The 26,342-nt window shown below is 46.4% G+C and overlaps 1 protein-coding gene across 1 annotated transcript in view; it reads right to left on the bottom strand.

Moving 5' to 3' along the window:
* The window catches only part of SPEG (striated muscle enriched protein kinase), a 495,656-nt gene that overhangs the window by 149,779 nt on the left and 319,535 nt on the right, over window positions 1-26,342 (bottom strand). The window contains exons 14-16 of the mRNA XM_030208751.1: window positions 24,925-25,044; window positions 10,589-10,693; window positions 1,111-1,317 (exon numbers count right to left, since the gene is read on the bottom strand). Coding sequence (XP_030064611.1) covers window positions 1,111-1,317; window positions 10,589-10,693; window positions 24,925-25,044 — 432 coding nt within the window. The remainder of the gene's footprint in view (window positions 1-1,110; window positions 1,318-10,588; window positions 10,694-24,924; window positions 25,045-26,342) is intronic.

Here is a 26,342-nt window from a genome sequence, read left to right on the forward strand (position 1 = left end):
ATTACTTGTACCTTTTATTGTTTTTTTCTTAATTTTGCCAGGTGCCCTTGGCCTGGATTGGCCGCTGTCATGGACAGGATGCTGGGCTCGATGGACCCTTGGTCTTTTCCCAGTATGGCATTACTTATGTACTTATATGTACTTTCCCGAGGTCTGCCCAGCTTCTTGAGGAGTATAAATCACATGGAACTTTAATGGGACTTTGGGGGGTAGAAGTATATATATATATTGTATTTTACATTCAGACACTGTTCCCCTGAGAAAGAGCTTTTCATCTCTGCACATTCAGACATTGTACCCCTGAAAAAGCGCTGTCTGTTTCTGTGCATTCAGACACTGTACCCCAGACAGATAGAGCTTCTGGTCTCTGTGTGCTCAGATGCCTGCCCCTGTGTGTTTAGATGCTGTTCCCCAGAGAGAGAGAGAGAGAGAGAGAGAGAGAGAGCTGCTTTCTCTGTGTTCAGACACCATCCCCGTTCCCCAGAGCTGTCTCTGTGCATTCAGACACTGTACCCCAGAGAGAAAGATTTGTGGATGCTGTAATCAAGAAAGAAATATTCCGTTCTCTATGTGATACACTAAAGAGAAAGCTGCCTGTTTTTCTATGTTATGATACTGCATCCTGAATTCACTGGCCTTTCTCCTTGTCATCTATTCTATTCCCAATATTTCTAAGTCCACTAATTTCCCTAAGGAATCATAGTGGGTAACAAAAGAGAATCAGTTATGTAATCCAATATCACTCATTAAGATACTTCTCAAAATACAAGGTTTTCAAAGCCCTCCTAAATTATATATAATCTTTGGTTTCATGAAGTGACAAAGGTGTAGAATTCCATAATTTGACAGCTAAATAACTAAACGAACTATCAAAAATCCTCTTATATCGAATCTTATGAACTAGAGGAAAAGCTAGATTTAATGCATAACGTTTATGTATAGACTGAGTTGAGGTTGAATAAGAAATCAAGGAAATATGGTTAACGGGACAGCAGCCATAAAAGATTTTATGAACCAAGTAGGCCAACTTAAAATCAATCCTAAAATTAACCGACAACCAAAGAAAGAAGGTTGTTTCTAACAATCTATTTAGCTGTTTTTCTTTCTTACCTCGATCAAGAAGCTGCACAGGGTCACTTGGAGGAGATGGCTTGCTATTGGTCTTTGGTGTTGATGTGATGACCCGGAAGAGATACTGGAGACCTTTGGTCAGTACGTGGACGTTGTGTGTGGTTTCCTTTAAGTTTGTAGCAATGATGGTCCACTGATTGCTCCCAATCACTTGCTGCTGTACTGTATATGTCACCTGTGCTGGGTCTGGAGGATCAGACATGAAGAGATGCCTCTTATCAGTAATCCACTCCTCTGTAATGGAAATGCCGTCTTTGTTCTCTGATACTGCTAGCTAATCCTTCGCGACCCCAAGCATGATCTATGACAAGAATCGCTTTTAGCCCTCATACTAGTGGTGTAGCCAAAACTGATTTTTTTGATGGGGCTCAAGGTTAACATAGAAGAGCACTAGGCATGCTGGTCTTCCTCACCCAGCATAAGTGGTCTCACTCAAACACCTCCCACCCCCATGCCACTAGTCTCTGCCCTATCTCCCAAACCTCATGCCACCACTCTCACCTGTAGCAGCCATAGCCTCCCTCCCCATCTCCTTCTCCTGTTTGCTGGATCCTTCCTCCCTATCCTAACGATATTTCTCTATTTTATACTGCTTTCTACTTTACTGTCCCAATGGAATTCCTTTTGTGCTATTTCTCTATTATGTTGGTGCTATGTAAACTGCTTCGATGGATGTCCCGTAAGCGGTACATCAAGCCTTTGAATAAACTTGAAAACTAGAGTATCTCCTTTCTGCCTGACCATAGCTGCAGCAGCAGTTGGAGAGTAGACAACCCACATGGCTCTGTGGTGTCTATAACCATGCTACTTTAAAACCTTAGAGGCTGCAAGTCCCATTCATGATCTTGTATGATCATGAATGGGTCTTGCTGCGTGTGAGGTGTCAACACTGTGTGCTTACAAACATTACAGAGCCAGATGGGTTGTACATTGGGCCACCATAACCACTCTCTGATTACTGCTGTGGCTGAAGTCAAGGAGGAGGAAGTTAGTCCAGCAGCAAGGTAGCTTCTTTAGTGCAGGCAGCAGATGAATCCAGTAACTCCTGAACATAGGAACATAGTAACATAGTGATGCATGTGGGTAAGAGGAACCCGAATTATAGCTAAGTCTTGCAAGGTTCCGCGTTAGGAGTTACGGATCAAGAAAGGGATCTGGGTGTCGTCGTCGATGATACGCTGAAACCTTCTGCTCAGTGTGCTGCTGCGGCTAGGAAAGCGAATAGAATGTTGGGTGTTATTAGGAAGGGTATGGAGTCCAGGTGTGCGGATGTTATAATGCCGTTGTATCGCTCCATGGTGCGACCGCACCTGGAGTATTGTGTTCAGTACTGGTCTCCGTATCTCAAAAAAGATATAGTAGAATTGGAAAAGGTACAGCGAAGGGCGACGAAAATGATAGTGGGGATGGGATGACTTTCCTATGAAGAGAGGCTGAGAAGGCTAGGGCTTTTCAGCTTGGAGAAGAGACGGCTGAGGGGAGATATGATAGAAGTGTATAAAATAATGAGTGGAATGGATCGGGTGGATGTGAAGCGACTGTTCACGCTATCCAAAAATACTAGGACTAGAGGGCATGAATTGAAGCTACAGTGTGGTAAATTTAAAACGAATCGGAGAAAATTTTTCTTCACCCAACGTGTAATTAGACTCTGGAATTCGTTGCTGGAGAACGTGGTACGGGCGGTTAGCTTGACGGAGTTTAAAAAGGGGTTAGATAGATTCTTAAAGGACAAGTCCATAGACCGCTATTAAATGGACTTGGAAAAATTCCGCATTTTTAGGTATAACTTGTCTGGAATGTTTTTACGTTTGGGGAGCGTGCCAGGTGCCCTTGACCTGGATTGGCCACTGTCGGTGACAGGATGCTGGGCTAGATGGACCTTTGGTCTTTCCCAGTATGGCACTACTTATGTACTTATGAACATAGGAGTGGCCTAGTGGTTAGGGTGGTGGACTTTGGTCCTGAGGAACTGAGTTCAATTCCTGGCACAGGCAGCTCCTTGTGACTCTGGGCAAGTCACTTAACCCTCCATTACCCCATGTAAGCCGCATTGAGCCTGCCATGAGTGGGAAAGCGCGGGGTACAAATGTAACAACAAAAAAAAACTAGCAGGTTGTGTCTGTCTACCAGCAGCTGGATATAGAGACTACTAAACTGTAATGAGTGATACTGGATGACCAGCCCCTCCATCAGCTAGTATATCTCTGTCTCCAGCAGGTGGCAGACAGCTTCTCACCAGCTCCTGGATTCTTCATTTTTTCTGGGACTACTCCTGGGCTTCTCCTTAGCCAGTTTGAGTCTGGGGGTGACTGGTTTTTGATTGCAACCATCTTTGGAGGAATACCTGGTTTGTTGGGTCCCTGCTTCACCCAGTGTCCCTTTGCCTTCCAGTGTCTTATCTGACTTCCTTTCCTCACCACTAAAAAAAAAAAAAAAAAAGGAGAAAGAGCAGGCTTTTTTGCTTTCTTGGTGCAGCTAAAAAAAAAAAAGGCAAAGCATTTCTATAGAGGAACAGGACACACTGGCATTTTGCTGGGCTTTTCTTCAGTGGATTTCTACTACTACTACTTATCATTTCTAAAGCGCCACTAGACGTACGCAGCGCTGTACACTTGAACATGAAAAGACAGTCCCTGCTCGACAGAGCTTACAATCTAATTAGGACAGACAAACAGGACAAACAAGAGATAAGGGAATATTAAAAATGAGGATGATAAAATAAGGGTTCTGAACAAATGAATAAGGGTTAGGAGTTAAAAGCAGCATCAAAAAGGTGGGCTTTTTGCTTAGATTTGAAGACGGCCAGAGATGGAGCTTGACGTACCGGCTCAGGAAGTCTATTCTAGGCATATGGTGCAGCAAGATAAAAGCAATGGAGTCTGGAGTTAGCGGTGGAGGAGAAGGGTGCAGATAAGAGAGATTTACCCAGTGAAAGGAGTTCCCAGGGAGGAATGTAGGGAGAGATGAGAGTGGAGAGGTACTGAGGAGCTGCAGAGTGAATGCACTTATAGGTCAATAAGAGGAGTTTGAACTGTATGCGGAAACGGATTGGAAGCCAGTGAAGTGGCTTGAGGAAAGGGCTAATATCAGCATAGCTACACTGGCGGAATATTAGTCGTGCAGCAGAATTTTGAACAGATTGAAGAGGAGAGAGATGGCTAAGTGGGAGACCTGTGAGAAGCAACTTGCAGTAGTCTAAGTGAGAGGTGATAAGAGTGTGGATGAGGGTTCTGGTAGTGTGCTCAGAAAGGAAAGGGCAAATTTTGGTGATATTATAGAGAAAGAAACAACAGGTTTTAGCATTCTGCTGAATATGTGCAGAGAAGGAGAGGGAGGAGTCGAAGATGACCTCAAGGTTACGAGCTGATGAGACAGGAAGGATGAGAGTGTTATCCACAGAAATGGAGAATGGGGGAAGAGGAGAGGTTGGTTTAGGGGAAAAGATAAGAAGTTCAGTCTTGGTCCTGTTTAGTTTCAGATGGCGGTGAGACATCCAGGCAGCAATGTCAGAAAGGCAGGCTGATACTTTGGCCTGGATTCCTGCTGAGATTTCTGGTGTGGAAGGTAGATCTGGGACTCATCAGCGTAAGGATGATACTGAAAACCATGGGATGAGATCAGAGTACCAAGGGAAGAAGTATAGATGGCGAAAAGAAGAGGTCCCAGGACAGATCCCTGAGGTACACCAACTGACAGTGGGATAGAAGTAGATGAGGATCCACCAGAGTATACACTAAAAGTACACTGGGAGAGATAAGAAGAAAACCAGGAAAGAACAGAGCCCTGAAATCCAAGTGAGGACAGTGTATCAAGGAGTAAGCTGTGATCAACAGTGTCAAATGCAGCAGATAGATCAAGAAGGATGAGGATAGAATAGAGACCTTTGGATCTGGCCAGGAACAGGTCATTGGAGACTTTAGCAAGCGCTGTTTCAGTTGAATGAAGGGAACGAAAGCTAGATTGGAGTGGATCAAGAATAGCTTGAGATGAAAGAAAGTCAAGGCAACGACGGTGAACAGCACGTTCAAGTATCTTGGATATGAAAAGGGAGGAGGGAGATGGGGCGATAGTTGGAAGGACAGGTAGGGTCCATTGAAGGTTTTTTTAAGGAGTGGTGTGACTACGGCATGTTTGAAGGCATCAGGAACAGTCGCAGTGGAAAGTGAAAGATTGAGGATATGACAGATAAAAGGGATTACAGTAGGACAGATAGTGTTAAGTAGATGGGTGGGAATAGGATCAGAGGAACAGGTAGTTAGTTTTGAGGAGGAAAGAAGATGTGTAGTTTCCTCTTCAGTGATTTCAGAAAAGGAAGAAAAGGAGGCAGGGGTTTCTGCCTTGGAGCCTGCAGCAGAGACAGTTAAAAGATGCTCCCATTGTGGGAAATGGAAAACCCCAGCGGGACTTTGCATTTTGGGCTGTTCGTAGCCTTTAGCTACCGGGGAGAGTGGCACTTCTGCTGAGGCTTCTGTTTCCCACACTGATGTGAGCGTGCATGCCATTTGCTCTCCTACCTCAGACATGGCTCCCACCAAACAGCTGATGGTGGTTTTAGAGCCTTTGCGTGATTTGGGGGACTTTCCTGTCGGAACTGCGGGGGCACTTGTTTCCTCTCTTGACACTACCCCGGGGACCTCCTCTGGGGCTGGGGGCATTGAGGATGTCTTTTCACCTGACTTCGTTCTTCTTCTTCTTCATCAGACCTATCTTTTAAAGCAGTCTCTGCCTCTCCCTGTGCTCCAAGGCTCTTCCTTGCCCTCAGGGGGGTCCTGCTTTGGATTTGGGGTCTGGTTACCTGTTCCACCAGAGGATCCAGCTCTGAAGAGGAGGAAAGTCTCCTCTATCTCGGACATACCGTCTTTGGGCTCTGGTTCCCCTGCGCCTTTGCTTGCCATGCCTTCTGGGGACTCCCTCCGGCCTTCTCGGGTGGATGAGTCAGAGGAGGGCAAGTTGTGGCAGGAGGAGCCTGATGATCCTACTGCCGTCCGTGTGTTCAATAGGGATGAGCTGCCATCCTTATTTCTAACATGCTGGCAGCTTTAAACATTTCTGACCCTGTGGCTTAGGCTGCGATTTTAGTCAATCTGAAGATGGCCAGCAGAAGAAAACCCTCTAAAGCTTGTCCTGTCCACAAGGTCATCTAGGAGATTATCTCAGCTCAGTGATCTGACCCTGAGGGGACCCTCAAGATGTCTAAGGCAATGGCTCACCTTTATCTGGTGATCTCAGATCAGGTGGACAGATTTGTCCTTCCTACAGTGGACACCTTGGTGGCGGTGGTCACCAAAAAGACTGCACTCTGGTGGAAGGGGGTGTAGCGCTTAAAGATATGCAGGATTGGCGTCTGGAAGCCTCCCTCAAATGTTTCTTTGAGGTATCTGAGTTGGTGCTCGAGGCCTCGATTTGTAGTTCTTATGCAGCCAGGGCGTGCCTTAGTTGGCTTCCCCAGGCTCTGGAACAGGACCCAGACGTGGATTCTGAATTTGGATCTGTTGCACCCTACATGGAATCGGGCCTTGCTTATCTAGCTGATACCCTCTGCAACCTCATCAGAGCCTCAGCCAAACAGATGGTGCTGACAGTATCTTCTCTCCAACTGTTGTGGTTCACCATTGGGCAGAGGATCTGTCCTCCAAGCAAAGGCTCACTCAATTGCCTTTTTTGAACAAACTTCTGTTTGGAGAAGAGTTGGAGAAGATTGTTAAGGATTTGGGGGACTCCATGGGTCAATATCTCCCTGAGAACTAGCCCAGAGCTGCTCTGCGCTCAGGGACTGCGCGGCCTCACCTAAGAGAGGCTCGCCATTATCATACAGGCTGTTCTGCTTCTCCTTTCCATTACTGTTTTCAGCAGAAATCTTCCGTTCGTGGAGATAAACAATCTGCAACCAACTCCACGTGCCCAGGAGTTGCAGGCCATTCCTCCCAATGAAGGGGCCCTGGTCCACTCTCCGGTTCTTCAGATAAGGAGTTATATGACCCTCTTTTATGAAGAGTGGGCCAAGATCACTTCAGACTGATGGATTCTGGATATTATCCGGAATGGCTACAAGCTAGAATTCACCTCGCCTGTCAGAGACACATTTTTGGAGTCCCGCTGCTCTACTGCTTCCATGAGGGCAGCAGTCGAGGCCACTCTCCATTTCTTGTTGGAGATCAGAACAGTGGTGCCCGTCCCACCTCACGAGGTTCAGGTGGAGCGGTATTCTATTTACTTTGTGGTGCCTCGAAAAGGGGGCTTCTTTTTTCCTATTCTCGATCTTTGAAAGCTGAACCAGTTCTTGCGCATTTGCCATTTCCATATGGAAACACTGAAATCAGTTGTGGCGGCACTTCAGCCGGAAGAGTTTCTGACAGCACTGAACCTCAAGGAGGCTTATCTCCATATCCCAATTTGGCCTCCGCATATGCATTTTCTGCATTTTGCTGTTCTGGGTCCCCATTTCCAGTTTCGGACACTGCCCCTTGGCCTCTCTACTGTGCCACGGACTTTCTCCAAAGTCATGGTGGTCATGGCAGTGTTCCTGTGGAAAGAAGGAATCAGGGTCCATCCCTACCTGGATGACTGGATGATTCGGGCGGACTCAATTCAGGAGAGTCGCAGGGCCACCGTCAGGGTTATGGTTGCTGCTACAGTTCTTGGGCTGGGTTCTGAACTTTCCCAAGACTCACCCTGTTCCTGCTCAGACCTGGGACTACCTGGGGGGCTCACTTGAACATGGCTCTGGGCCATATATTCTTGCTGGAGGAGTGGCAGATCAAGCTCCATTCCCAGATTTCCAACCTTCTCTGGGTGTCGAGTCCCTAGGTTTGGGACTATGTTCAGGTCCTGGGCTCAAACGTGGATGTAGTTCCTTGTGCAAGGACATACATGTGACCTCTTCAGTCATCGCTGCTGAGTAGATGGTCACCGGTATCTCAGGATTATCGGCGCCGCTTTCCGTGGCTTCCAGGGGCTCAGAGCAGTATGGCCTGGTGGCTTCGTGGCCCCCACTTGCTGAAAGGCATGCCTCTTGCATCCACGCAGTGGGTGGTCATGGTTATGGATGCAAGTTTGATGGGTTGGGGAGCTCACTGCCTCCACTGTTTTGCACAAGGAACATGGTCGGTGATGGAAGTGGCTTGACTGATCAATCGCCTAGTGCTTCGTGCGGTGCTCTGTGCTGATGGACAGGGCAGTTCAAGTGTTTTCAGGCAACACAATGGCGGTGGCTTACATCAATTGTCAAGGGGCACCCAGTCTGGCTCTTGCGACCGAGGTGGGTTGCCTTCTCCAGTGGGCAGAAGTCCATCTTCAGTGCCTGCCAGTAGCTCACATTGCGGGGCAGAGCAATGTGCAAGCTGATTTTCTCATCCGGTATACCCTGGATCTGGCGGGATGAGAGCTGTCTGCAGAGGCATTTTGTCTGATTTGCCACAAGTGGGGCATGCCTCAGATGGATCTCATGGCAACTCAAGTCAACATCAAAATTCCCATCTTCTTCAGCAGAAGATAAGCAACCAGGTCCACAGGGCTGGATGCTCTTCTGCCTTTGCCCAAGTCGATCCTTCTGTATGCCTTCCCCCTGTGGCCCTTGATTGGCTGGATTCTGCTCAGGATTGGGCAGTACAGGGGGAGAGTCATCTTGATAGCTCTCGATTGGTCTCAACGTCCTTAGTACGTGGACTTAATTCGGCTCCTAGTGGAGCTGCCTGTTCGTCTTCCTGTTCGCCCTGAGCTTCTTCATCAGGGGCCTGTACAAATAGAGGATCCCTACCACTTTGGTCTTATGGCCTGGCTATTGAGTGGTCACATTTGAGAAAGAAGGTGATAGCTAATTAAATGAGGTGATAGCTAATTTGTTGCGGGCTTGGAAGCAATTTACCTCGGCATATGCCTGTGCTTGGCGCACCTTTGTTGCATGGTGCGAAAGTCGCGCTTGGTTGCCCTTCCAGGCCTCAGTTTCCCAACTTCTGGGCTTTCTGCAAGATGGCTTGTAGAGAGGGTTGGCCTATAACTCGCTTCGGGTACGTGACGGAGGTCTTGGCCTGTTTTTCAAGGCCATGTGTGTGGTTCTTCCTTGGCTTCTCATCCAGATGTTGTTCGTTCCCTGTGAGGAGTCCTCCATTGCGTCGGTTGTGCCCGGCCTGGAATCTTAATGTGGTCCTTCAGGCACTCCAAGGGGCACCCTTTGAGCCCTTGCGTAGGAGTTCTGAATAGGACCTCACCTTGAAGATGGTGTTTTTGATGGCTACGGCTTCAGCACGTAGAGTCTCAGAACTGCAAGCAGTTTTCTGAGTTGGGAGTCACTCTCTGTACCGTGCCTTCCTTTTTACCAAAGGTAATCTCGGCATTTCATCTCAATCAGTCTCTTTTTCTTCTGTCCTTTCGGGAGGACAATTATCCCGTGGATTTCAAGAAGCATCAGCTCTTGGATGTTCGATGTGTCGTCCTCTGCTACTTACAGATGTCTAATGAGTTTCGCAGGTCAGATCATCTGTTTGTGCTACTTTCGGGCCCCCGACGGGGTGAAGCGGCCTCCAAGGCTACTATCGCCAGATGGATCAAGGATGCAATTTCCTCAGCTTATATTTTGGGTGGCTGGGTTCCTCCAGAGGCACTATGAGCCCACTCTACTCGTGCTTAGTCGGCTTAGTGGGCAGAGACATTGGTGCTGTCCCTGGACAAGATCTGTCGGGTGGCTACTTGGGTTTCCTTACACACTTTTTTTCTCAACATTACAGCGTGGATGTCACTGCCAGATTGGATGCCTCTTTTGGTGCGGCAGTGCTGGCTTGGGGGCAATGGCTTACTGGATTCATCTGCTGCCTGTGCTAAGGAAGGTGAAATTATGTCTTACCTGATAATTTTCTTTCCTTTAGCTCCAGCAGATGAATCCGGGATCCCTCTCTTATTTTGTTCCATCACAATTCTTTCTCTGCTGTGTGCATTTTGTTCCTTTTCAGTTTCATAAAAAAAAAAAAAAAAGTAGAGAGATCCGGAATTGGGTGGAATGCTGGTTCCAATTGTCACAGTTTTGCGTTGCAGCACTGCTTTGACTGCTGTGGTTTAGAGTGGCGAGGAAGGTTTCCCTAGTTTGTTTCTGAGCTCTGCTTGGTGATGACACATATACTAGCTGATGGAGGGGATGGTCGTCCAGTATCACTCACTACAGTTTAGTAATCTCTATCACCAACTGCCGGTAGATGGACACAACCCACCAATTACTGGATTCATCTGCTGCAGCTAAAAGAAAGAAAATTATCAGGTAATTTTACCATTGGCTGGCAAGACTTGGGATCTCTGTCAGCACAATAATTTTCTCCAGGAGCACTGGAGGGGCCTGTGCCCATCCAGTCCCTCAACAGCTATATCACTGCCTTACATCATCTGCTGTGACCTGTGTCACGGTATTTGCAAACCTTTACACTTGAAGACTCTTCCTTGACAGTTTAAGGTTCCATCACTGTATTACCTATAGCAGAGTCCAGTCTCTTGGGCTTTTTCCATATCAGTGTAACAACCCTTCCTGTTACAGATGAGAAAGTTGGGGGTCCATCAGGGGGTGTTGGGACCACATCTGTAAGATATTGAAAAGAAGATTATACATGTCAGTTGACCAGTTTGAAAGTAGAAGCACCTTTATTAAAACCAGAATGATGCTCTGTAACCCATTATGTACTTCAGATCCATCTTCTACCATTCATTGTATCAAGATTCTATACCTACCTTCTAGATTGGCCCTTACTGGGATCTTGCATCATCCCTATCGATCATATGGGCAGTCTATGGTTTACATCCTGAATCATCTAGAAGACTTTAATTGCCAATTCTTTTTGTTTTTTGCATCATATTTATTGTTTTGGTTTGTTTGGGTGTTTTTTGTTTTGTTTTGCTATCCTTGACTTACTGAAGATGTGCTTTGCTTTCAGTGCATCCAGCCATCAGTGTTGCTAGCTACTGTCTACTCTCTGGGAATGTTTAGAAACGTTCACCTTACATGACAAATCATATCTTTTCTGTCCTGATTTCATTTCAGATTTCTCACCTCTTGCGATTGGTATCCCAGACCTCAGTATTTTCTCTTCGTCTTCTTTTTTTTTTTTTTTACTAACTGTCTCATAGGTCTCAATCCTCTCATGGCATCTTTCAATTGATCCTACTACTGTTATCTACACAATGCACAAATCTATGCAGTCTTCATTTGTATTAATGCCTCCTTCCTCCTCTCTCTGTAAAGCAAAGAAATCAGTTGACCACTATCCTGTTAGGAACAGGCAGCAGTGGTCTAAAGATGAGGTGAAGAGAAAGGATAATGGTACCCCTGGTATGTTCAGAAAGAAAGATTCGGATTTTGTAGATGGTGCAGAAAAAGACACAGCATATTGTAGCAGTGATCAGAATGTGAAGAGAAAAGGAATGAGATCAGTCAAATAGGACAACCCTAAACATGTTGTTCATCGGATTAAAGGAAAAATTATGTTCTTACTGATAATTTTCTTTCCTTTAATCAGACCAGTCCAGACTAATGGGTTGTGTCCATCTACCAGCGGAAGGAGACAGAGAAATTAGTCCCAAGTAAACCTCCCCTTAAGGGTATCGTGCAGCCTGGAATGTTCAGTATTTCGAATAGCCAAGCAATGGTCCTCTGAAGTCTAGAAGAAAACACAGTTAATACCAAACAGGCAAACTCTCGGAGCCAATATGCAGAACCTCACTGTTCCTGCTTGGCCGAAGGCAACTGCAACCTCCCCTCACAGTAAAGTAAGCGGGAGGGAATGGTCCATACTGAGCTTGCTCAAGCACATAGAGATCTACCCCTGAATCCTGGGAAAGAACTCTGTGATCCCAAATAACAGGAGTCATACAGAGCTGGCACAACAACAAGTGGCAGGAAATTGAATAGAGAAGATGAAGTAGGAAGTGCTGTAGGACATCCCAGCGTATTGAAGTGTCGTGGAACAGCCAGGGATACCTAAAGGAAACAACACTCTGACAGACTTTAGCCAGGGAGGGCATCTGGACTGGTCTGCAGGCCCGTGCCGATGCGGTAAGCGGGGTAAGCACCGCAGGAGGGCACCCACCTCTGGAGGGCGCCGCCACAGTGCTTACCCTCGCCCCGCGACGCCGAGGCCTTTAAATCTTTTACTTGCAGTCGCAGCAGCGTCTGTGAAAACGGAGCGCTGCCGACGTCTCCCTTCCCTTCGCGCTTTTGGTTCCCTCAGTGTCTCGCCTTCTTCTGACGTCAGAAGAAGGCGGGACACTGAGGGAACCAACGAGTGCAAGGGAAGGGAGATGTCGGCAGCGCTCCATTTTCACAGACGCTGCTGCGACTGCAAGTAAAAGATTTAAAGGCCCCCAGGGCACGCAGCAATCATCTTCACAGGGGGAAGGGGGGGAGCGCGCGCTCGCGCCCCCCAACTGTTCTTCTGCGGGGGGGGGGGCGCCAACATTTCGTCTGCGGGGGGGGCGGCATAGACCCTTGGCACAGGCCTGCTGGTCTGGTATGATTAAAGGAAACAAAATTATCAGGTAAGAACAGGGCCATGCCAACACGGTAAGCGTGGTAAGCGCCGCAGGGGGGCGCCGTGCCCTAGTTGTAGTTTTTTAAAAAAACCTTTCTCCTCCGCTCCATCCCCGATTCCCTGGCGCTTTAAATTTACCTCGCTCCGCCTCTGACGTCTGCACAGTGTCAGTGAAAGCGCTGCCTGTCTGACGTCTCTCCACCAGCCTTCCCTTCGCTCGTTTGTTCCCTCTGTGTCCCGCCTTCTTCTGACGTCATTTCCGTGAGCGCGGGACACAGAGGGAACGAACGAGCAAAGGGAAGGCTGGTGGAGAGATGTCAGACAGGCAGCGCTTTCACTGATGCTGCGCAGACGTCGGAGGCGGAGCGAGGTAAATTTAAAGCACCGGGGAATCGGGGATGGAGCGGAGGAGGCTCAGGGTGTGTGCGCGGGGGGGGGGGGGCGCACCAACTGATGGTCTGCAGGGGGGGCGCCAGAGACCCTAGGCATGGCCCTGGGTAAGAACATAATTTTTCCTTCCTTGTCATCTATACCAGACCAGCCCAGATAAATGGGATGTAGCAAAGCAGTTTCCCAAAGAGGGCGGGAGAAAAGAAGAATGCAGAAGGTTGAAAAATCAGCAAAGCTATACACACAGCAAAAACTGATCAGCAGAAAAGGATTGAATATCCGAACCACTAGGCTACCAAAATGGAACAGAGTTAGACACTAGAAAAGGAACTGAAGCCACAAGACGTAAAATAAACGTCCTGAGCAAAAGAAGAACTACGTACCCCTGTCCTGAGAGTAGCAAAAGAAGCAGCAAAGATACTCATGCCAAAGGACCTCCCTTGGAAGGAAGGCAAAAGTCGTATCCGAGGAACAAGGAGAAGAACCATCTCTCCTAGACCAGGATCCCCTTCTCCAAACCCTGGCAGGACAGAGACTAACTCCCAAACCTGCCGGTCTGCCCTGAGTCCAAGATGGTCAGATGAAGTGACACTAACAAGTACTAGGAGTACGCAATCCCAAACAGTGCACCACACTTCATAGAAGAAAAGGAAGCAAGGCCCAGGAACCACCCAGACCCTCACCTAGTGAGAGAATCAAACTCCACAGAATAAGAAGAGACTCCATAGTCGAGAGAACCAACTAACTGGAGCGCTTGTCTGTCCAGGAGAACTATGAAGAAAAGGGCAGCATCATACCAAGGTACAACTGTAGAAAGAGAGTACTCCTAAACCAGCTCGCTTTGTACTTAGGGATGAAAGAACAGAGCCAAGAGAACAAAAGGAGACAAAAAGAAAGAGAACCAAGGGCATACTGCAGATAAAAGACCTCCAAGGTGCCAAGAAGCCACAAAAGGTGCAAAAACCAATTCAAACTCCAGCAATGGAGAAGATTCTTGCCAGCCACCAAGAGGCTACGGCAAGAAAAGGTGCCACAGGAATGGTAGCTAACAGGAGACAAGGGAGTCTTGTCTAGCAATCTAAACTGTGGTATGCCACAGCTGCCGAGAAGTTACTGTATCCAACCCGCAGAAAAGAGCTGAGGTTGACCGACAAGGTGAAACAGTGCCCAACAGGCAGAGGTGAAAATACGCTCCACAGTCAGAGGCTGAACTGTGCCCAAGGGACAGAAACGAAACTACGCTCATCAGGCAGAGTAGGATCCGTGCTCAATGAGAACAAATGGATTTGCACTGAAAGAACACAAACTGAGCCACGCACCAAGGGCAAAGAAGGAGTTGCACACCTCTGGCAAAGATAGAAATGCACTGAACAAGCAGAGAAGAAGCTGAGAGTAACAGACAGAGGATGAGCAGTGCCCCGCTGAAAGAGCTGGATGTTAGAGGTACCTGTAGAACTGAAGCTACAGTAGTGATGGAATTGTGTATAAAACGCAGACAAGAATCTGCACTCCACACGCAAACAAGGAGCTATGCTTCCTAAGCAGACATGAAGCTGTGCAGCACCTGCAGTCACAGAGCTGTGCACCACATACTGCCCTGGAACTGCGTCCAATCTGCAGAGAAGAGTGCTAAACACACCAAGATGGAGCTATGCTCAACAGGTGGCGGACCTGTGTTCCATACGCAGAGAGGGAGCTGCATGCCATACACAGACAAGAAGCTGCGTTCCACAGGCAGACACAGAGCCGTGTTCACAGACACAGCACTCTGCCCCACACTGAGACCTGCAGAGAAAGAACTACACTCAACATGCGACAATGGAGCTGCGTTCAACATGCAAAGATGAAAGGTTGCAGAATATGCAGCGAAGGAACTTCACTCAACATGCCATGAAAGAGCTGTGCTCAACATACAGCGATGGAGCTAAAGCCAACTTGGAACTGTGGAGCCGTGCCCAACAAAGAAGCTGCGCTCAACATGCAAAATGCATAGATGGAGCCCCGGGGAACAGCCAGAGAAGAAGGTGCCAGGAGGTCAACAGGAAAGGAGCACAACTTATGGAAATGCAGACTTGGCGCTGCACTCCCCTGGCCCAGAGGGACTAAATCTACAAGAAGAGAAGGCCCCATGCCCCAAGAGACACTCTCGGCCCCCAAGTGGTCTCTGAGCCACAATGACTGCCCTCCTAACCAACCAAGATGGAGCAGCAGTCAATGTAGAGAAAGACCTCCCACCAGGAGGGATGTAGCACCACAGATCTGAAATCCTCAACCATAGGGAGCAAAAGGAAGCCGTAAGGCAGTGAGGAAGAAACAACTCTTGCCAGGCCAGGAACAAAAAGGAAGCTGGTCACTAACTCCAAACCGAGGAAAAAAAACCAGCTAAGAGAGAGTCGAACTCCAAACCCGGAACAGCAATAGATCTCCTCAGAAGGAAAGAACTGCACCCCTTACAGAAAAAGGAAGGAGTGTCAAATGTGGCAGGAGAGAGGCGCCTGAAACTAGAAAAGGCAAAATCCGCCTGTGCCAGGTTAAAATTCCCACCCAAAAGCAAGGGAAAGCTGTGGCAAACTAGTCCTAAAAAGACACACTCCCATAAAGAGACACTGAACTGAGTCCAAGCAAAAGACTGGCAAGAATTGCGCTCCCGAGGGTGCTCAGAAGAGGGATATGAGCTAGGAGCTGCACACCAAGGACAACTCGGACCCCCCGCAGACAAACCGGAGCAGACACAAAAGGATCCACGGGGATGAGAGAACCAGAACCCCCCTAAGGGAGGAAAAACTACTGCCAAAACAAGAATCAAATAGCAGGGGCGTATTAAGCAAGATGCCTAAAGCAGCAGAGACCAGACGGTCTAAAAAAGAACTGACCAATAGCCACATAAGGTTGACAGGAAAGAAAAAATAGCCCTGGACTAAAAAGACCGAGCCTGCAGCCAAATGGAGCCAGCAAGAGACTTCCCCCCACTCTGGAAATGGCAGACTAAGACCTCTGAACCGCAAAGGTACAAATTCCAGCAACGGGGCTGCTCTCTGAACCAGCCGCCATCTAGGACCATGAAGAGGAGAAAAACAACTGAGTTTTGAGATCCAGACACTAGCCGTGCCCCACAAAAAAACCTGAAGTAACTGGTACCAGCTCAGAAGGGTCCAAGATCAGAATCAGACGCTGGCCAGCGAAATTCAAAGAAACTTCACAAGCGGCCCACTAGAATACTTTGCCAAAGGTGGGAAAGAGCAAAAACACCGAGTGGGAACAAAATGGCCCAACAAAACCTGAGAGAGCAGAGAAGCGAAGCCCAACGCAAGGACAGCGCCCGCCAAAAACCTTCTTCACTAGTGACAGGAATAAATAAAGACTTACCTCACAGGCAGTAATTCAGAAATACCTACCACCAAAGAGGAAAGAGGAGAACCCCACAGGGGAGACAAGTTACTCCATGCCACAATCAACCATCACCCTGCTAGAAAGACAGCCAGGGGAGGTAGGAGAGGGGAGGGAACCAGGATCACTGGATATCACCCTAGCTGACAGATGAGGAACTCAGGACCACTGAGGATCATCTAAAACTAGCTACCAGCACACCCCTGGCTCCACTGTCACCAGAAGAATCTGGGACAGGGGCTACCAGCCAGCAATCCAGAGCAGCTGCAAGATCTGTCCACCATCCGCTAGGAGACAGAGAAAATACTGAACATTCCAGGCTGCATGATACCCTTAACGGGCAATTTACTTGGAACTATTTTCTCTGTCGCCTTCTGCTGGTAGATGGACACAACCCATTAGTCTGAACTGGTCTGGTATAGATGACAAGGAATGAGACATTTCAGTCTTTACATGCCATTACCTACTGTGTTACCAGGACAAGGTTACAGACCAAGGGCACAAGATGATAGTACTGTTATTCACTGTGATTGAAAAAGGGGATGAGAGGAAGAGGTTTTACAGCGAAAGAATTTGAAGTTCAGCTTTGGAGAAAGATGGTACTGAAGTCTATGGGAGGAGATTAGATTACTAAGGCATTGGATGTACAGAGAGAAGATGAAAATGCCAAGGACAGAACCCTGAGACACACAAACTGATAATGTGTCAATGATAGAAGAGGATCCCCCAGAGGATCCACTTAAAATGTGCTGGGGGGGGGGGGGTGGGGGAGAGAGACTGTATAGTGTTTCCTGTGAAAGCTGTGCTTGGGCATCTTGTAGAATGGGGTCCTGCCAGTATCATCTTACGAGAGCCAGCTGTGCAAGCAGCAAGAAAGCACCCTGTGGTGACATCAGCAGAAGGTGTCAGAGGTGGCCCATATAAAGCTGGTCACCCTGCAGCAGTTGGGGGAGAGAGAGACTTTATAGCATCTCCAGTGAGAGGTACGCCTGGGCATTTTTTGGTGTGAGATCCTACCAGTATTGAAATCCAGCTGAGCAGGCAACAGATGGGTATTCTGTGGTGACATCATCAGACGTTGTCAGAGAAGTCCCATATAACACTATTCGAATTGTGGCACGCAGCCACAGGGTATGTCTGAAGGGGCGGAGCCCTCATGGAGCAGATAGGAGATTGGTGTGTAGTAGGGTTGATTACAATGGAAGATGGGAAAAAGGAAATTAAGATCTAAGCAGGTGACATAGGTTAAAGGGCCTATGGATAAGTTTACTGTGGCAGATGCTGTCCCTAGCTCTGGTGAGCACATATGTTCCTCTCAGGAAAGAGCTTCTTTATGCTCTTCCAAAAGAACTCCATCTCCCCCACCTGGGATCTCCTTGATTTCCTCTGACTCTTCGATTGTTGGCCCAGTAGCCCAAGGTGAAGTCTTGTCTGAAACTTCTTCTATAACTCATGTGGCAACAGCCTTCCACTGCTACTATTGGAACTATTCTGAGTTCTCAAGATATTTCTTTATTAGACATTTGGAAGATAATTAAAACCCTGAGCTAATACCTCAAGGGACAATGCCTCAGGTCTGTACTTTTAAGCAGGAGACTCTGCCTAAATTGTTTGAACTGGATAACAAATTTTCTTAGTCGAAAAAAGCAGAAGTGTCCCCAAGTAACAAAGCAAGGCAATATAAAGAAAAAAAGAAGCAGGAAGTTGGACCAATGTTATTCCAACACAGGGTATTTATTGGCAATAAATCAACTATGTGTAATAACACCAATGACTCTGACTCAATTCTGCGTTTCGGCTCCACACGCACCTGCTTCAAGAGTCAATTCATTTCAACTGGAGTAGATGAGTCACAGTTGGAAAAACAACATCCAAACATCCAACAATACAGCACCAAAAAGGTGGTCACTTAAACCACAACTACAAAGAGTGTAGAATGAGTCGCCTTGTTTGGATGTTATTTTTTCAACTGTGACTCGTCTACTCCAGTTGAAATTAATTGACTCCTGAAGCAGATGCATCTGGCACTGAAATGCAGAACTGCGTTGTTAGAGTCATTGGTTTTGTTTATTGCCAATAAATACCCCTTGTTGGAACTATATTGGTCTACCCTCTGTTTGTTTTTTTGTTTATTTTAACAAATGTAAGAGTATCCAGAAGATGGAGAATTCACTTTTTTCCCCTTGGTCTTCTGGAGTTTCTGCTTTTAAAGATAGCTATATTGTCCATCAAAAGACCAGAAATATTTTAGAATTCCCTGCAAAGTAATCAATAGAAATCAAACAAAATTTGATGAAGAAGGGCAACCTTCGAAAGCTAATCAAGAAATGTATTAAGTATGTCCAATAAAAAAGGTATCATCTTAATTTCTTTTCCATGTTTTATTTTGTTTGATTTCTATTGATAACCTTAAGAGTGGACTAACACGGCTACCACACTCCTGCAAAGTAAGAATTTGGCATTTTCTTAATTTTCCTATTACCAGATTGCTTACCACAGAACTCCTTTTGACTAAATAAGAAGATTTGAGCTTTTTCTAAATATGATGAGATTATTATTTCCAATTGTTATTATATTTCTGGTAAATGAGGTAGAAGGTGGATTTGATATTTTGATTGAAGAGAGTAGTTTGAACCTGACAGAATTTCTGGACAACTCAAATAAAGTGATTTACAACATAAGAACATAAGCATTGCTATACTGGGACAGACCGAAGGTCCATCAAGCCCAGTATCCTGTTTCCAACAGTGGCCTATCCAGGTTACAAGTACCTGGCAAGATTCCAAAACAGTGCAATACATTTTATGCTGCTTACCTTAGAAATAAGCAATGGATTTTCCCTGAGTCTATCTTATGGACTTTTGTTTTAGGAAGTTATCCAAACCTTTTTTAAACCCCACTAAGCTAACTGCTTTACCACATTCTTCTAGGGACACCTTATCAGTGTGCCTATGAAAAGGATAAAATGTGTGTTTTAAGAAGAAAGATTTTTTTCTTCGGCAGTCAAAGGGTCCAAGTAGGCACTAACTGCCACAAAACCCATAGGTATAAATTGGATGTGCAGAATTTAAATAAAAGGGCCCCTAGTGAAGACAGGAAGGCTAAGGGGCAATGCCATAAAAAAATGCAGATCTATACACTGACATCAACCACACCAACCGAGCAGAAGGCACATATAACAAATTCCAGAAGATCCATAAACTTCCCCAACCTCATATCTATTTAACATCTTAGGTATTTAAACTGGGCAACCATCGGAGGGGCAAACAGGGCAGCTGCCCTGGGCCCCAAAGCTCCAGAGGGTCCCGTGGTCCAGGTATCTCTTCCCCTTCTCCCCACCACAGTCTGTTTCCTCCTTCCTTCCTGATCTTCTTTAAAAATGTATTTCCCTTCTCAGAGGGGCCCTGGTGCAGCAGCCATTCTCATAAACTGCCTGCAGCTGCCCCGAAGCTCTAATCCAGTCCCCATCTGATGCAATTTTCTGTTTCCGCCTAGGGCAGAGAGGGAAAGCTTCAGGACAGCCGGGGCAGCTTGTTAAGATGGCTGCCACACCTGGGCCCCTCTGAGAAATGAAATAAAAATTTTAAAGAAGACTGCAAGGTGAGGGGAAGGGAGAGAGATGGACTGTGGTGGAGAGAAGGGAAAGAGATGCCTGCACCGCGTAGTAGCAATGCAGGTGGGGAGATCAGGGGGAGGGGGGGGATCAGGGGCCCTCTCCTTGATTTCTGCCCTGGGCCCCACCACGTCTACAACCAGCCCTGATGTAGAGTAGGCTGGACCATACAACACACTTCAAACATGACCTGCTGAGTAATAGGCAACCAATGAAAATCTCTCAAAATAGGACCAAGAGTTAACAGTCTAGTGGACACATTTTGACCAAACTGCAGTGCCAGAGAGAAGAAACCAGAAGCTCTCATAACAGGACATTGCAATAGTCCAACGAACCACATATCAGCAACTGCCAACCATCCAAATATCCAATGAAGAAATAAAAAGCCAAATCTTCTCACCTAAGCCTAACTTGTATAAACAATTTTTCTCCAACTCACCAATATGAGGTTTAAATTGCAGCTGGAGGCCAAAAGAACCCTCCAGACTATGCATTTGTGTCCTAACAAGGTGACACTAATCAATCCATTGCAGACTAGATATATGCCCAAACAACCTAATGACATCTGCTCCTCAACAATTCATAAACGACATAACGAAACACCTGAACCACATGCTACAAAACAGACTTTTCCAGAAGGAAAAAGGAAACATCCTACTCACCCCAATACCCAAAGATGCAAAGAAAAGCACAAGTGAATTAACCAATTACAGACCAGTAGCATCCATTCCCTTAATAACCAAATTAATGGAAGGATTAGTGACCAAGCAACTTACAAATTATCTAGACAAATTCTCAATACTTCACGACTCCCAGTCAGGATTTCGATCTAACCACAGCACCGAAACTGTATTAGTAACTCTCATGACTAAATTCAAACAAACGATTGCAACCGGTAAGAACATACTACTACTACAATTTGATATGTCAGGCGCTTTCGACATGGTTGACCACGGAATTTTATTATACATCCTTGAATACTTCGGAATTGGAGGCAATGTCCTCAATTGGTTCAAGGGTTTTTTAACCACAAGATCATACCAAGTGACATCAAACTCGACTATTTCAGCCGCATGGGTACCTGAATGCGGAGTACCACAAGGATCCCCCCTCTCGCCGACCTTATTGAACTTAATGATGATACCCCTGGCCAAACTACTAGCAAATCAAAACCTTAATCCATACATTTACACAGATGACGTAACGATCTACATCCCATTCAAACAAGACCTAAAAGAAATTTCCAACGACATTAACCAAAGTCTTAACATCATGCATTCCTGGGCGAACGCATTTCGACTAAAACTCAATGCAGATAAAACCCAATGCCTAATACTCACCTCACAACACAACAAGAAAGAATTCACCGCCATTAACACACCAACTCTAAACCTCCCTATTTCAGAAACCCCAAAAATTCTTGGAGTCACCATTGATCGACACCTAACACTAGAGAACCACGCGAAAAACATAACCAAGAAGATGTTCCACTCTATATGGAAATTAAAAAGAATAAGACCTTTCTTCCCAAGGAGTGTTTTCCGTAACCTAGTACAATCAATGGTGCTCAGTCATTTAGACTATTGCAACGCACTATATGCCGGCTGCAAAGAACAAATAATCAAGAAACTCCACAGCCCAGAATACAGCAGCTAGACTCATATTCGGCAAACCAAAATTCGAAAATGCCAAGCCCCTACGAGAAAAACTACACTGGCTTCCACTCAAAGAACGCATAACGTTCAAAATATGCTCACTAGTCCACAAAATTATCCACGGAGACGCACCAGCATACATGTCAGACCTAATAGACCTGCCACCTAGGAACGCCAAATTATCATCTCGCACATTCCTTGATCTGCACTTCCCCAGCTGCAAAGGAATGAAATACAAAATAATGCATGCGTCAAACTTTACCTTCCTGAGCACACAGTTCTGGAATGCACTACCACGCAGTTTGAAATCGACATTCGAAAGAACGATCTTCCGAAACCTACTGAAGACACATCTCTTCAATAAAGTGTACCACAAAGATCAACAAATGAGAAAAGGCACAACTCGCATATACACTTCAGAACTTGATTCTTAATATCTGCTTGTACACTATCCTGCTTATAATCGAATGAGAAAAACGCCCAAGTTCCGACCTAAATCGGGAGATGGACGTTTATCTCACAAAAACGAATAAAGCGGTATAATCGAAAGCCGATTTTTGGACGTTTTCAACTGTAATCCGTCGCGGATGCGGACAAAGTTGATGGGGGCGTGTCAGAGGTGTGGCGAAGGCGGAACTGGGGCGTGGTTATCTGCCGAACAGAGATGGGCGCATTTCACCGATAATGGGAAAAAAGTATGCGTTTTTAGCTAGAATTTAGGACACTTTTCCTGGACCCTGTTTTTTCACGAATAAGGCCCCAAAAGTGCCCTAAATGACCAGATGACCACTGGAGGGAATCGGGGATGACCTCCCCTGACTCCCCCAGTGGTCACTAACCCCCTCCCACCACAAAAAAATGAAGTTTCTCAACTTTTTATTTTCACCCTCAAATGTCATACCCACCTCCCTGGCAGCAGTATGCAGGTCACTGGAGGAGTTGTTAGGGGGTGCAGTGGACTTCAGGCAGGTGGACCCAGGCCCATCCCCCCTACCTGTTACAATTGTGCTGCTTAATGCTTATTAGTCGTCCAACCCCCCCAAACCCACTGTACCCACATGTAGGTGCCCCCCTTCACCCCTTAGGGCTATAGTAATGGTGTAGACTTGTGGGCAGTGGGTTTTGAGGGGGATTTGGGGGGCTCAACACACAAGGGAAGGGTGCTATGCACCTGGGAGCTCTTTTACCTTTTTGTTTGGTTTTGTAAAAGTGCCCCCTAGGGTGCCCGGTTGATGTCCTGGCATGTGAGGGGGACCAGTGCACTACGAATCCTGGCCCCTCCCATGAACAAATGCCTTGGATTTATTCGTTTTTGAGCTGGGCGCTTTCATTTTCCATTATCGCTGAAAAACAAAAACGCCCAGCTCACACATTGTTGAATAAAACATGGGCGTCTATTTTTTCCCAAAATACGGTTCGGTCCGCCCCTTCACGGACCCGTTCTCGGAGATAAACGCCCATGGAGATAGGCGTTTTCGTTCAATTATGCCCCTCTATGTAATCGTTTATTCTGTATGTTATACCTTCATCAAAATGACCAAAATCCTGTAATATCAAATGTTTACTTATTAACTTTCTTCCACTAATCATGATGTATTGTAAGCCACTTTGGGCCTGCAAAGAGGTGGGATACAAATGCAAGAAATAAATAAATAAATCCTAATTGTACCAATCCCAAAGGTAACGCATCCTGACTTACCCAAAGAATTTCAGTTTTTTGAACTTTTAAACAAAATAGTTTGCAGTATTCACTTCTTAATTAAAACAATTAAAAAAAAAAAACACCTCCCAGAATATAGTAAAGACTATGAAAATGGAACCATACTGTAAAGTGAATAATTCAATCATTAAAAAAGGAAGACAGCCCAGAAAAGCTTTCGGTACTTGGACCAATTAGCATCCTTATAATGAGCCCCCCTCCCCCCACCACCATTTTAGCAGGATAATTGCTTGGTGAGCTCAAGAGCTGCTCGAAAGGAGATGAGAATACATTTGAAAAGCTAAAAGAGGTTAGTGCTCTTCAGCTTGGAAAAGAGACAGCTGAGAGGGGAAATGTTAGAGGGCTACAAAATCCTGATTGGTGTAGAACCAGTAAAAGTGAATCGATTTTTTTTTACTCTTTTTCAAAAAGTACAAAAACAACAAATAGTTAAGCTCTAGAACTCTTTGCCAGAGGATGTGGTAACAGTGGGTAGCGTATCTTGGTTTAAAAAAGGTTTGGACAGGTTCCTTAAGGAAAAGTCCATAGTCTGCTATTGAGATAGACATAGGGAAGCCACTGCTTGCCCTGGGATTGGTAACATTGATGATTTGGGTTTCTGCCAGGTACTTGTGACCTGGCGTGGCCACTGTTTGGAAAACAGGATACTGGGCTAGATGGACCATTGGTATGACCCAGTATGGATACTCTTATGTATCGTCGTATCGTATCGTCGTCGATGATACGCTGAAACCTTCTGCTCAGTGTGCTGCTGCGGCTAGGAAAGCGAATAGAATGTTGGGTGTTATTAGGAAGGGTATGGAGTCCAGGTGTGCGGATGTTATAATGCCGTTGTATCGCTCCATGGTGCGACCGCACCTGGAGTATTGTGTTCAGTACTGGTCTCCGTATCTCAAAAAAGATATAGTAGAATTGGAAAAGGTACAGCGAAGGGCGACGAAAATGATAGTGGGGATGGGACGACTTTCCTATGAAGAGAGGCTGAGAAGGCTAGGGCTTTTCAGCTTGGAGAAGAGACGGCTGAGGGGAGATATGATAGAAGTGTATAAAATAATGAGTGGAATGGATCGGGTGGATGTGAAGCGACTGTTCACGCTATCCAAAAATACTAGGACTAGAGGGCATGAGTTGAAGCTACAGTGTGGTAAATTTAAAACGAATCGGAGAAAATTTTTCTTCACCCAACGTGTAATTAGACTCTGGAATTCGTTGCCGGAGAACGTGGTACGGGCGGTTAGCTTGACGGAGTTTAAAAAGGGGTTAGATAGATTCCTAAAGGACAAGTCCATAGACCGCTATTAAATGGACTTGGAAAAATTCCGCATTTTTAGGTATAACTTGTCTGGAATGTTTTTACGTTTGGGGAGCGTGCCAGGTGCCCTTGACCTGGATTGGCCACTGTCGGTGACAGGATGCTGGGCTAGATGGACCTTTGGTCTTTCCCAGTATGGCACTACTTATGTACTTATGTACTTATGTTCTTACCTGTCACAGAAGTAAGGAAAGATGACGGAGCCTTACCTGTTACATAGAGATGAGCATAGCAGGCAGCCTTCCCCACTTTGTTAGAAATGACGCTTTTATAAACCCCAGCATGAGAATGACTGACAGAAGAGAAAACCAAGTGATGGATGTCTTTATCTGTGAGAAGAAAGATGAAAAGAGAGAAAGCAGCAGAGAAAATCAAGAACAGTGAACAGAATATATAAAAAATTACAAAATACTGTCACTTATTGGCAACCAAACAGAGCTCAGTAAACTAGTTAGGCAAAGGAGAGCAGGGTATAGGGCAGGCATACCCCCAGTCAGGAAAGCAGGGGGTTAGGCCTTTTTCCCAATCAGGTCAAAAGGATAAGTGCACTTCCAGTCAGGAAAGCAGGGGATGGTTCTATTCCTCGGTCAGGAAAGCAAGGAGGAATAAGTGTACATCCAGGGGGATAGGACTCTTCCCCAGCCTGGAGAACACGAGGGATAAGTGTACTCATAGGCGCCCCTTATAAGAGGCTTGGGGAGGCTAAGCCTCCCCAGCCCAATCGTCGACTTCCGCTTGTGGTGCAGCCCACCCTCCCGCCCCGCGCATTCTCATCTTTTATTTCCGTGGCAGCGACGTCAATGAAGAAAAAGACTACAGGCTCGCCGCCAGCTTCTCCCTTCTCTCTGCACACAGTGTCCCGCTCTCGCGGAAACAGGAAATGCATCACCGCAGAAGGCGGGACACTGTGTGCAGAGTGAAGGGAGAAGCTGGCGGCGAGCCTGTAGTCTTTTTCTTCATTGACGTCGCTGCCACGGAGTGTATGGAGGTAAGCTCCGCCCCCTTTAGCCTCCCCAAACAGTTGGGCTACCGACCGTCTATGAGTGTACTTCAGTCAGCAGACCAAGGAAATAGTCAGGAGAACAGGGGGATAGGAGAACCATGAGCTAGGAGAATAGGGGAGTAGAGGAACCCCCAGTTTTATTTTTGTTACATTTGTATCCCGCACTTTCCCACTCATGGCAGGCTCAATGCGGCGGGCAATGGAGGGTTTTGTGACTTGCCCAGAGTCACAAGGAGCTGCCTGTGCCGGGAATTGAACTCAGTTCCGCAGTTCCCCAGGACCAAAGTCCACCACCCTAACCACTAGGCCACTCCTCCACTCCAGTTAGCAAAGCAGGGGCATAGGGATATCTCCTATGGGCAGACTGGATGGACCATACAGGTCTTTATCTGCCATCATTTACTATGTTACTATGTTACTCCTGCCAGGGAAGGAGGGGAATAGTTCTGTTCCCTAATCAATAGAGCAGGTGGATAGGCCTCAGAATGGAGAAATAGCCTAATAGTTGTTACAGTAGCCTGAGAACCAGGGGAACTGGATTTGATTCCCACTGCAGCTCCTTGTGACTCTGGACAAGTCACTTAACCCTCCATTGCCCAAAGTACAAAATAAGTACCTGTATAT

This window comes from Microcaecilia unicolor, chromosome 7, assembly GCF_901765095.1.
Source record: "Microcaecilia unicolor chromosome 7, aMicUni1.1, whole genome shotgun sequence".
In the NCBI taxonomy this organism is placed as follows: Eukaryota; Metazoa; Chordata; class Amphibia; order Gymnophiona; family Siphonopidae; genus Microcaecilia; species Microcaecilia unicolor.